The 13,649-nt window shown below is 40.3% G+C and overlaps 1 protein-coding gene and 1 long non-coding RNA gene across 4 annotated transcripts in view; one reads left to right on the top strand and one right to left on the bottom strand.

The window, feature by feature from the left end:
- LOC311589625 overlaps positions 1-13,649 on the top strand; it is a 57,692-nt gene that overhangs the window by 13,451 nt on the left and 30,592 nt on the right. The window lies entirely within an intron of this gene.
- Positions 1,700-13,649, bottom strand: part of RAB30 (RAB30, member RAS oncogene family) — an 88,087-nt gene continuing 76,137 nt past the window's right edge. For all 3 annotated transcript variants that reach the window (XM_084768115.1, XM_084768114.1, XM_084768116.1), the window contains 3 exons: positions 11,671-11,754; positions 7,702-7,885; positions 1,700-4,765 (listed from right to left, as the gene is read on the bottom strand). In XM_084768115.1, the coding sequence (XP_084624241.1) occupies positions 4,515-4,765; positions 7,702-7,885; positions 11,671-11,754 (519 nt within the window). In that variant the 3' untranslated portion in view covers positions 1,700-4,514. The remainder of the gene's footprint in view (positions 4,766-7,701; positions 7,886-11,670; positions 11,755-13,649) is intronic.

Raw genomic sequence — 13,649 nt, 5'->3', positions numbered from 1 at the left:
TGAGCACATAAGAAAAGGTACTGCAATTTAGAACTTGGAGTTAACAGAGCATCTGGGCCAATCCTCAACATTGTAGGTCATCCCCACATTTTCTTTGCACAGTGTGTATGTACCATTTGCTTGACAGAAAGGCAACTGCTACCACAGGTTCCTTTTTTTTTTTTTTTTTTTTTTTTGGCAAAATTCTCCCTGGCACAGCTCAATCTGTGTCTCTGCAGCTTCAGTGTAGTGGACTTCATTCTCTCTCTTTGAACTGTGAAGTATCTTTTGACTATATTACTCTATGCCACATCCCACAAAAATCCTTCAAGTAATCTTTAGCTATCTTGTGTTAAATTTATTTACACCACTAGTTTTCCCTCCATTTGTTTTCAGTTTTGAAGAAGGGATCACCAAGCTAGCTGTAGCCACACAGCTATAATCCCAACAAGACTGAGGCAAGAGAGTTAGCATGAGCTCAAAGGCAGCCTGAACTACATTGTGATTTCTATGTTGGCCTGATTTCTGGATCTACAGACTGTAATCTGGTCTAAAAAAAAATAAGACATGGCAAAAGTAAAAAAAATGCCTCTCAGAAGTAGTTGTAACGTGCACATCCTGTGATTTAGGAAGGAGATGAAGTACCACCTATATTACTCAATATTAATGACTGACCTGAGAGGACAGTACCATAAACCAATACTGCCTGTGTGTGCAGTTGTAAGGGAAAAGCAGCTTTCCTTTCAAACATAGATAAACACGTGCCACAGGAACAAAAACCCCAGAGAAGAAAACATATCTTCATTTAGTGTTGAACAACAATTACTTCTATGGAATACATTTTGTCACAAGGATGAGATGTGGAACACACCTGTCAAAACTATGGTTGAGGGATAAAAGTAAACCATTGCAGTTAAGAAAATTCTTTTTAAAAAAAATTCCAAACCTACAGCTTCTTTCAGATGCTAACAGGAAAGTGAGCCCCAATAAGTATATATGGCCATGAGATACACAGCATTCTGTAGGACTAAGACTTAGAAACTTTCCCTATCTTTCCCTATCTTTAAGGCCACTGGCATGATATATAAGGGGAAAATAAGTCCAAATGATTTGCCACTGTTATTTTGTCAGAATTTCTCTAACTAGAAGTGTATACTGTCGGATAGCTCAAAGAATAGACTGGCAAACCCCCAAACTAATCCTGATAGTCATCAGAGTCCTTACAAGGTACACTTTCATAACACAAAAAATCTGCTTCTTCCCTCCATCAAGCCTCAGTGCTTTGAGTCATACTAGTCCAAACATCTTGTTTGTGTCCGTGGTTTCTTAATAAACTCAAAATCAGAACTTGACATACTTTCATGCTAATGTATTTTAGTTTCGTTTTTAGTTATTGTCTTTCCACTTAGAGAAAGATGCTGATGTAAAAATGACTAAAATACGGTAGAGTTGGAATGAAAGCCAGAAAAAGCTAATGACGTATATAACCTTAGAAGTCTACGCAAAAGATAACTGGCTCTTTATAATTAAATATTAATGTAATCCCACAGAGCTAATGAAGAATTCAAACACAGCTTTGTGTAGGAAAAGGAGAAACCAATAAGTTCTTTGAGGACACAGTCTATACAAAGCCATATCAGAACATTATATGATTCCATAGATCTTTTCCAAGCGTGACTCTACAACCTGAACTTTTGTTTTCAATGGAAAATGCAAAAGATTGCCATGTATTTAATAATTTTATTAAAAGAAAAAATCATACTGGAAATGGAAGAAGAGATGGTCTTGTCAGGATGAGCCAAACTATATTACAATAAACCAAATTGTGTTCTTTTTACCACTAAATAATTTAATGTAAAAGGGGCTTATCTGAGCAAGTATTGCCCTGCCAATAAGAATTATTAGGCATAATAATAGTTATGTTCTGTCCTGGATTAAAATGATTCTTAAGAACCACTTTAAGGACTTTCATTTAAAAATAGTAAGAAACATCTTGGCACTGAATCATTTATTCAACTGGTTTTTATTGCACCTACCATATTGTCAAGGATTGTTCTCAAACTTGAGATACAGCACTGGACAAATACCCAAAAGGCCTAATCTTAAATTCACAGACCTGTGGAACATAAAGGCCCAGTTTCCCATGTGTCCACACTGATGGGCAAAGGATTGGTGACTGTGATATACTGAAAGACTAGGAGACCCAGGGGGAGAAGGACCTGGAATAGACCTTTCTAAGCTGCTTCTGAACCTGAAGGGGGTGCTATAAGCACTAAGGAAAAAGAATAAGTGTGACCCCAAAAGCTGTTTTGCTGGAGCTAAATTAGTCCAACATAACAAAGCCCTGAAAGTTCACAACACAACGTTATTTTTAACATACTGCTGTGAGACAAGGCTGAGTCATCATATGCTGAGGAGATCAGAATGTTGTGGTAAAGAAAAGTAATAAATCTAAGTTTAAGGACTTTTGCAATAGAAAGATAAATTCTTTTGTAACCTTGATTAGTGTATCTTCTGTGCCTTTGGTTGCTGGCTTAATAGAGAAGTAAAGGTAATTACAAGTGACTTTCATTTTCATTAATGTGATATTTTCCTCCTGCCTGTATAAAGAAAAAGCAGTCAAAAAAAAAAAGAAAAAGAAAAAGAAAAAAAAGAAAAAAGAAAGAAAAAAAAAAAGAAAAAGCAGTCTAAACTTTTAGGAAACCTTTATCTTTCCTACAGAATCAGGAAAAGCATAGAGAGCCGATGACAATGCCAATGACTGGTAAATAGTCCATGTAGTCACATGAAAGAGGTTGGACATTATGGAATCTGCTAGGAAAGCTGGAAATGTGTTCTCAGTATCCTGCTGTGTTGACTCACTGCTTTAAATTCAGTAGCTTTCCCAGAGTGACATGTCAGGTTCAAGATTGTCACCATCAATACAAACAGTGGAATTACACGTCATATCCTCATTCAGTGATTCATCACTCACTTATGCTATACAGCAAGCTACAAAAACACCTGACAACACCAACAGCATACAGATTTAATTACTGCTGCAATTTGCATTGATGACAGTGAACAAATCGGAAGGTGTCAAAGCATGGCACTGAAGAAACAGGAACTCACTCAGCAGCACATCTTCCCATTTCAGTCCTGTTTTAAAATTGACTAAGTAAAGGCATATATACGTCCATTTGAATTGGAGATTTCCAGTAACACATGCATGCCAGGATGAGAAGGGAAGAGAAAAAGAAGGTGTGGGGAAAAGAAAGCAATATGGGCAGACCAGGGGAAAGAAAAGATAAAAGGGAAAGAATGTATGCTCATGAATCTGAGACCAACATTAATACAGATGCTACATGACAACCCCTCCTGCTGCCTGACCAGGACTCTCCTAAGTTTAGTGAAGATACAAAAATGGTTTGTGAGACTTTTCATCTGTCACTATTCTCACTTATTATACTAAAAATGTCTACAAAATCCTAACCCTTGGTCTGTCCAAGGATAGTTCCAGAAAAGAAAAGGTGTGACCTGTTACAGAGGACTGTGCTGTCTGGAACCTGGCTCGGCAGTCAGTCCATATTCCACAGTATTTTGGTCATATCTGCTGTGTTTTCTCATGCTACTCAAAATGTCTTACAACTAATCTTTATTAGAATGCCATCATCCATTTGGATTTTTCCTTATTTTTTTTTTTACTTTGATTTACTTAAAGGGAGGAAAGGTGTGAAAGAATAGAAGAAAGTTAAGGAATTTCAAGGAGAATATGAAAGAAAGGGGATTCTCATGTCTAAACCCATCCTAGAAAAGGTGGAAATGAGACTCTGAAAAAGACTGTTGATTCATGGATTTCCCCCATTTTCTTTTTATTTCTAGGTAATACATCTAAGGGTATCAATGTACTAAAACGTTTGGTCTGTGAAATAGCATAATCATTAGCACCAAAAAGAGTCATGGAGCTTGTATATATTATTAAACATTAATTTTTACTGTTGGTCATGAGAAGAGTTTCCATTTTTACATCCCAAAGGTTTTGAAAGTGCTTGTGGACAAAAGAAATAACACTTTTCAAAATCTCCATGGGGTCATCAGTAAGTACTACAGACAGTACTTGGCCTTTCCAGTTTCGGTTTACCTGGTTGACAAGAAAACCATGGGCACCAGATTACCACTGAAGCCTAAAGAATAGCCCCACATGCACCCGTTGACACACAGGAGGGATGCCTACAGTACATGATCCCCTGCACTGTGTTCAGGAATGCATTTTTACTTGCTTTTTTAAAAACAAAAGCAACATGCTCTGCAGATCATGGAGCGCTTAGTGCAATTTTCTCCTTGCTCCAACGCCAGACTGCAAAAGGGTGAAACCATATGTGTTCTGCTAATGCTGGCCTGCAGTAGAGGCCCTTGGCCCGCATGCTTTGTAAGCTCTGGAGCCTACAGGAGTCAGAAGGTCCAAGAGCAGGAGCCATAGTCATTGCCAGATTGCCCTAGCAACGTACGGCCCACCAAGGCAACCACTGATTCCCTTTGATTCTCTGCCTCAGCCTTTAGTTGAAATTACAACAAGTCAAATAGCTGATGCTCTTCCCCTCTCCGGGTAAGGGTGATGATACATTGTTCACCAGTGTGTTCTGTCTTGCTTCACTGATGAGTCGGCATGCTAAGTCAAGGAAGAGTTTCTCCACATTATCAGATTCCTTGGCTGAAGTCTCCAGGTAATACATGTCCTGAGCCTCTGAGAATTCTTCTGCTCTCTGCTGGGAGACCTCTCTCCTTTCAGCCAGGTCAATCTTGTTGCCTGTAACAATGGCAAATCAAAGAAAGGATCATCACTTGACTTTGTTTCAACCAGAAGCATCACGCTTTAATTCCAGACCTGAAGTAGATGGACAGATTAGACAGATGAGCGAGTAAAGCAAAGCAAATATGGAGGTGACTGCAGGAATATTTATTTTAAAATGCCAGTGCCATTTGTAATGGCAAAGATAGAAAACAACCCATATGCTTGCATAAAGTGTAATACATGCACACAAGTAGGAATATTCTCTACAGTGCCATGAATTGAGAATAGAAGCAAAGAAAAGAAGTATAATCTGCAAGTCTCTAAATGGAAATATATATAAAAATTGTACTTTTTGCTTATTCTTTAATAAAATAATAAACCAAAATTGTAATTTAAAAGACAACGGCCAACCAAAAAGATAAAAGTATGGCGCATAGGGGCAGAAACCAGACCTCTCAGGGCATACTCTGCTTTACAGACTTGACTTTAGAGGCTCACACGTAACATATCTAAACAAAGCAACTATGTAATTAGTACAAAATTAAATTTTAAAAAGTAATCTATAAATATTAAGCATCTCCGTCATATAGTGGCATAAGTACAACTATTTCAAGTGCACTTGAAACATCATGTCTTAACCCTGCACCCTCAGGTGTGTACACTAAGGACAAGGGCATTTAAGGACAAAGTCTTGAACACATTCAGTGGTCATCTTATGAACAGCAGAGCTGGTCTAAATAGTTGCAGAATAGCCAGAGCACATACTAAAACCCTGTTTCCAGGGAGTTGGGGTGAGGAACCTGATCCTTCCTCCTCTCTCCCTTCAAGTCTTCCTTTGCCTTCCTTATCTAAAATGACCACCAGTAGTGCTGTGACTCAAGTTCTCAAGGGTTCCCTATGGAATGCGAGGAATACAGTCCAGAGCTAGGGGCTTTCAAATGCCTCATGGCCGAGGTTCTCCTCAGGCATGAGGGTTTCAGGACTGGGCCTAAGTACCAGCTTTAAAGAAGCAGATACTTTATCAGCAGCCTGGAGGAAAAGTAGGCAGGACTAGAACTACAAAGTGTGTGGAGTTGACCTTATGTCCTATTTTATTTCAGAGAATTTCTTATCTCAGCATCAGTTTCCTCATCTGAAAATTAGGGCTTGTAGTATACCAGTATAAATTCCTTTGGCACAGGTACTCTGCATACTACCAAAAGAGAAATGTAAACTACAAACCCTTTGATCTACTGTGCTGTCCTGCCTATACTAGTGGTGGTACAAAGCTTATTAAAGTAACCAACCAATATCTGATCTGACTTAAGTTCCACAGGACAAAGCCAATACCCAACACTGCTTGAGTAACCAAGACCCAAAACCTGGATAGTCCAGGGACCTAGGATAAAACCTGTTCTTTAAAGGAAATCAAAAACAGCAATAAAATGACTGCTAATGACATTCTGCTATACTCATTGATCAGATCAGTATCTTGCTCAGCCATCATCAGAGAAGCTTCCTCCCACAGCAGATGAGATCAAATACAGAGACCACAGCCAGGCATTATTCAGAGAATAACAGACCTTGGAACCCTCAGCCCTAAACAGGATGACTCCGTCAAATCCCTGTACTTAGGGCTCAGGGAACCCTATGGAAAGGAGGAGGAAAGAGTGTAAGAGCCAGAGGACACCAGGGGAAAAAAAAGCCCTCTAAATTAATATGAACTCAGAGAGACTGAGACAGCATGCACAGGTCTGCCCCACGTCTTCTACATATGTATTGTGGCTCCTAGCTTAGTGTTTTTATAGGATTTCTGAGTCTGCAAAAGAATGGATCTCTGATTTTTGTGCTTCCTCTTGAGATTTTTTTTCCCTTCTTCTTGTCTTTTCCAACTCCAATTTGTTATTTATTGTATACAGTCTAGCTGTGGTCTTTGTATTTTTTCCCTTCTGCTGCAGGAGAATGTGTGTGTGTGTACATATACAAATATGCATTTGAAGACCAAAGGTACAACTTGTTCCTCAGATGCAGTCCACCTTAGTTGTGGTTTTGGGTTTTTGGGAGGGATTTTTATTTGTTTGTTTGTTTGTTTGTTTGTTTGTTTTCTGTGATACAGTCAATAAGGCCTGGGACTCCAGGATTAGGCTAGGCTGGCCACCAATGCTCAGGGGTCCACCTGTCTTGACCTTGTCTGGGGTTACAAGCAAGGGCCACCACTCCCAAGCTTTCACTTGGGTACTAAGGCTCTAACTCAGGTCCTCTTGCTTGTGCAGCAGGTACTTTACCAGCTCATTTATCTCCCAGACCCCTGTAATGCCATTTTTAATTAGTGCATTTGTCACCATAGAAAAGGGTTAGCCAGGCATGGTGGTGCACGCCTGTAAATCTCAACACTCAGGAAGGCAGAAGCAGGCAGATCTCTGAGTTCAAGGCCAGCCTGGTCTACAAAGCAAGTTCAGTACAGCCAAGGCTACACAGAGAAACCCTGTCTTGAAAACAAAAACAAACAAACAAAAAAATCAAGAGTTATTTTCTGGGTTTCCTCCTACATTAAATAGACTCCCTCTTACTAGATGAAACAAACTGCAGCATTTCCCTTAGGAGGAATGTCTTAAGTCAGAATGAAATAAGGAGGAAAAAAATTTACCAAAAAAGTCTAATGTTTAAAAAAAAAACTGCTTCAATATGAATTCTTCATCAATGAGAGATTTCCTTTACTTTTACAGCAGCAGTATCCACTGTCTCATAACTCACCTACACTGATAAAAAAAAAATCAGCAATACTTTTGTTTATTTTTCTAAATTATCATTATGGGGTAGAAATTATTTCATGTTCTCAGTTGTGTAAATGAATATTGACCACATTACTCAGGTAACTATATTCTTGGAAGGTACCATCACATAAGCATTATGTGATCATGAATTTTCTGATGCACTCAAATCAACTTCTTTCCTCATTAGTCCATACTTACCCACTAACACAGTGATGACCTTATTGCTGGCATACTGTTCTATCTCCCGCAACCACTCTGGAAGGCAACGGAAGGACTCCTCACAGGTGATGTCATAGGTAAGGATCAAGGCATTGGCGCTTCGGTAATAACTTTGGGTGATGGAGCGAAATCTCTCTTGACCCGCAGTGTCCCAGATCTGTAACTGCAGAGGCATGAGACGAGTCAGCTTGAAAAAGCACAAAAAGCGTTTCCCCGCTATAGCTCAGAAATGGGCACACCAGCCAAACAATATCATGGTTCTTCTCTGCCCTGAAAAGCACTTCTTGCTGTCAAGTAGTTCTGATTTGTTCACAGGCTAGATATACATATATTGCAACAGAGAGCACACTGTTGTTCCGTGGTCACTGGCATTTCTCTCCTAGCAGCCAAGAGAATGAAAATACAACCTCCCTAGCTTCCAACTCTTCGAGTTTAAAATTCTAATGAATACATCAAGGCATTATCTCTGTTACTGAAAATTGAAATGGTGCCATACAGCCATGTCCCTCCAGTACACTAAGATCTATGACCTTAGGACATATAATCCTTTTGGACTTCATTTGTTTAGATAGATGATAGGTAGGTAGATAGATAGATAGATAGATAGATAGATAGATATTTTAATAGGGTTTGATAAGTCGACTATTTCTAAACCTAGCAAATATATGGTTTAATGAGAGAAGTGGAAAAATACTCCCCAAATCCCCGCCTCAACCTCTCTGAACACATCACACAACAAATGAGTGGCCTGTCTCCAGACACAACTCTAAATATAAAGCAGAACTAATTTTATATTGTTTTTGTTCTATATTGCACCCACAAAGCTGGAAATCAGACTCCGAGTCTTCTATTCCCAGTTCAGAACCCAGCCCGGCACACCCTGTTGCTTTTGCCATTGCAAGCTCATTTAAATGGACATCTACGTCCAGTAGTCACTTGGTGTCACCCTGTCCCCATAGCAATTTAGATGAAGACACTGAGTAGTGACCAGTAGCTCCTGCCGGGACCCAGCACACACGTTCTCCTTTGATTTGAAGCTGCAGCAGCTCTTTGATGATATAAACTAAAGTCTATGTGTGTAAAATACAAACATACACATGACTGTTTGTGCTGGAACGAAAGCTATTTCTCTCCTCTGCCTCAAAGTAGGACCATAGTTCCCTCCTGCCAAGATGTGCTGTAAAATAGCAGACTATTGTTGTAAAGCCCCATTCAGCCTCTAAAATACTTTTGACTGGATTTAGGTACTGTCAATTATAGAAAACACTTTGTTCATGACTGGAACATATTGGGAACTGCTTTAAGCATCAAAATATTTTCTAAAGTAGTGATTGTATGGCCTTGCTAGGATACATGCCACCTTCTCATAAACGAGTGATTGTATGGCCTTGCTAGGATATATACAGCACCCTCTTATAAAGGACTGCCTGTGTCTAGCCTGAGAACTGATTATTAAGGATGCTTATATTCCATCTATTATTCAAATTATTTCCATCACCTTTCTCTATAATCCATTAGTTTATTTTCATCCTTTGTAGGGCACCAGATATAAGACCACAAAGCACAACCCCCGATCTAAGAGGCCATGGTCTACAAAGAACCCAACTCTACAATTAATTAGCAATGTCCTCTCAAAGAGGCACCAGAAGCACAGAGAGTCTCCAAGTGTTAGTCTACCACCTACTAATGTGTCCTTAACACTGCAGCCATGGGTTTCCTTGCCACTCTCACCTATAGCACAGGGCTACTACACTGCTCAGCTGCTCTCTTAATGTACCACTAGTGCCTCACTACCACAGCAGTGCCTTGTCATCCACTTTCCTAGGCTGTCCTCTTTCAGGGACTGAGTTCTCTGAGGACCAAGCTTGTCTGTTTGACTTCATATCTTTGTTTCCTTCCTAACACAGTATGTAGTGGACACAGTTGGACAATGGTTAATGAGATGAGCATAGGACTGCGGGATTAGCTATTCTTAGGTTAGTGGAGTTTGAAAGAAAACAAAACGTTATCCGAGCTAGGTATCAGTAAGTTCCAAAGGTCAGTGATGCTTCACCTAACCACAGTGCTCTGCACTCGGCATCAACTATAACACAAGATGGAAAGACAGACAAATCAGCAAAAGAATAAACATTTGAGCCAGGTGTGGTGGTGCACACCTTTAATCCCAGCCCTCGGGAGGCAGAAGCAGGTAGGTCTCTGAGAGGTCTAGGCCAGCCTGGTCTACAGAGCTAGTCCCAGGAGAGCCAAGGACAAACACAGACAAACCCTGTCTCAAAAAACAAACAAACAAACAAAAACCCCAACAAACAACAACAAAACCCTCTTCTTTTATAATCAGGCTTAGGTTAATAAATAGGCTAACCTTATATTTTTATTTACTACTCATTATTTTGTGATAGACTGAAAAAAATCAGTGGGCAAGGTTGAAGAGCATCATTCTTCATCTTTTTTCTTTATGCACAGTTTTCTTTTTTATTTTTACATCTCACTCAACATGTTGGGTTAGAATAGAGTCACACGCAGCTTGAACTGGACTAGCCAGCCCTCACTTCTTATGAAATGCTAGAAGCCTAAAGAGTTGTTCATGGAAGCAGTTGAGCTGTAAATATAAAGATGAGTAAGATGAAAGCCCTGCCCTTGAGGAGCCTGTAGGCCTGTGGTGTAGCCCAACACCAAAAAAGATGGAATTTTAGTTACATAATAAGCACTTAAAAATGAGGTCAGGGCTAGCAAACGCCACTATGGGGAAGGGCCAGGCTTGATCCCCAGACTCCACACGGTAGAGAGAACTCTTACAAGTTGTCCTTTGACCTTCACATGCACGCTGTGCTCATGTACAAACACACATACATACACACAGAGACCCGAGTAAGTAAAAACGCTTAAAAAATAAAGCCATTGTTTTCTTTTTCCTTTCTCTCTCTCTCTCTCTCTCCAGAGCTGAAGGCTGACCCAAGGTCTTGTACTTGCTAGGCAAGCACGCTACCACTAGCTAAATCCCCAACCCCGAAGCCACTTTTTTCAAAAATAGAAAAAAAAATGGAATGCCTAAGCTTGAAATTCATGAATGGAAAAAGAGTCTTTTCTGGAACCTTCAGACCATTCCTTATTTTTTTCTTGTTCTTGGCCCAAGCCATGTACATGGTAGGCACCAACGTTTCAGGTCAAAGAATGACCTCACGGGTACCTATGCAAAAGGAAACTCATATCTAGGAGGGAGACTCATGAAAAAGTGCTTGTCCTTTTCGAATTCCTTAGGTTGACAACTACCTCCTCTAGAATAAACACTACAAAAGGTTCCTCTTGTAGATATCTCGTCAGCCTGCCTCTGTCTCCTGTCCCCACACCGAGCTCCTTCTCTTGATTTCATAGAATTTTTCTGACCAGGTTGCCGTTTATGTAGATTTTACAGCCTGATTTTATCTTCCAGTATCCCAGCTTTCTGTGCGCCATTATAGATGTTTCTATGGTAAGGAACTGTTTTAAAGAGATAAGGCAAAAAGAGAGAGAGAAGGTTCCTATCTCTCATCTGGAGATGAGAGGAGCCTCGTGTCGGCCCTTGATTGTGATAGTACCTATGAACTGCTGAAAAAATGCCAGGAAGCTTCTCTACCCTTCCCAAGGCGCTCATAAGATGTGAAAAACCATTCAGCTAGAAGGATGCAAATAACACAAACCAAACGCGGGCTGCTTAGGCTGTGACTTAACTACTGCTCTATGACTCTGCATATCTGACCAAGAGGTTGTATATGGTGCCGATGGTTTAATCCAGAGCTTCTTGCATGCTAAACAAGTATTCTGCAAGCTGAGCTCCACCCCACTGTGCCATTTTCAATGTGGGTTTAAATGAGACAGTTTAATAAATGTCATGAAAGCATGGCTGTACTTCCTCCCCTAAACTCTTAGAGAACACACCAAAGCTGCATTATTTATTATTTAGCTTCTTACCTTGACTTTTTCACCATTAATCTCCACTGTCTTAATCATAAAATCAACTCCAATTGTGGCTCCTTGACCTGGGGGGAAAAGACCCTAAGGAAGAAATAATGGCAAGTAACATTTAAGCACATCTTCATTAAGTGGCTTCTCCTCACTCCCCTCTCCCCACCCCCATCCTTTGACTGAGGTAAGAAGAGAGTACTGAGGAAGAAGAGAGTACTCTGCCTAGTGCCGCGTTTGGAGGGGAGGAGAGTGGGAGTTCTGGAGGGAAATGGAGGGAGATATGCTGACAGAAGCAAACAGAAAGGAATGACAAAGCAAGAGGCTGAGTGTAAAGGAATCTGGAAGGGGCGGCTTCAAACAGAAAACTAAGACACAAGGATAAGACTGGGGAGGAATGAGTCACCAGAATGACATCGGGATCAGAATGGGGAAAGAAAAGATAAGACTGGTTAAAAACAAACAGGAAAGTAAGGTGTAGAGGACCTCCGCTACAGAATGGCAATGAGAGAGAGACACAAAGCTCAGTTTCCTGGACCCTCAGGACAGCCACCAGCCTGAAACACACTGTACCACATACACACAAGGGCACACAGTCCAAATAAACACACAGAAGAACACATAGTCCAAGTGGGCACATACACAATTACACACAGTACAGATGGACACACACACACACACAGTTACAGTACAGATGGACACATACACAATTACACACAGTCCAGGTGGACACATACACAATTACACACAGTACAGATGGACACACACACACACAGTTACAGTACAGATGGACACATACACAATTACACACAGTCCAGGTGGACACATATACAATTACACACGGTACACACAGACAATTACAGTATAGACAGACATACCCACAATGACACACAGTCCAGATGAACGATACTGAGAAATGAAGGCATCAGAAACACAACAGAGTGGAAGCAGCAGCATCAAATCAGTAGGGAGCAGGTGACCCGAGACAAAGCACTTCCCCTGCCTAGGCCTCAAACTCATTTGAGTCTGAGGTTGCTGTAAGCATGAAACAGGAGAAAGCTGCTTTACGTTAAACTGGAAACATGATAGTTTCAAGAGAATAGAGATATTAGCAAAATCTCAGGTGTGGTGCAGTGTGCTTTTTCCTACAGGAGTAAGCTTAGGAAGGGGGTTGGGATAGCAAGGACCTCTACCAAGAAAAAAGGTCTTTGCCTTGGGTCTTCCCTCTTCAGATTGCAGAATTCCAGGAATAAAGCAAGATGGGATTTATTAGCTCTTGCAGCTAAGACTGGAACATCTTTAATTAAATCCAGTCCCTAAAAAGAGAGTTCTTTAATTAAAGTTTGAACTCAGAACACTGAGCTTCAAACCAAAAGCTTCATTGCATGTCTGCAAATGATGTAAATATAAACATTCATAACTTTATTTACAAATATTGAATCAATTTTCACTTTTGACGTGGCTCAAACAGAAGGCTGCCAACCTTCAGGTTTATAGCTCTAGCTGTTTGCAGACTAGCAAAAGAAAACAAAAAAACAAAAAACAAACAAAAAAACCACAAATCCTTCCCTATGTCCTCTTCTCCGCACTTTGTGCAGAGAACCTTTATGCCTCAAAACTAGCTGAAATCAATTCATTTTAACTGCTTACTAGGTAACAAAAACATACATAATCCTGTCTATGAAATATAAACTTTGGGGAGCATTGAAGGGATAGAGAGAGAAAAAAAGTAGACAGAAAAGAAAAATAAGAAACCCATGCTTGTGGATAAATTACTGATCAAAAGTAAAAAGCACGTTGATCTTTCATGGGAGGATTCATCCCATGAATTTAAGGAGCATGGTCCCAAAGGATATGGAACTGTGGAGAGATACTGGGCCAGGGAGCAGGAGACAGGGGCCCAGCTTTGCCAGCTTCATGCCTCAAGATCATAACAAGCACTCCACTGGGCCCCTCTGGATCTGTATGAGAGGAGTGGATGGAATAAT

Source organism: Acomys minous (assembly GCF_964271855.1).
Source record: "Acomys minous genome assembly, chromosome: 2".
In the NCBI taxonomy this organism is placed as follows: Eukaryota; Metazoa; Chordata; class Mammalia; order Rodentia; family Muridae; genus Acomys; species Acomys minous.
Note: the sequence above shows the minus strand (reverse complement) of the source record. Positions and strands in the feature narration are given on the sequence as shown.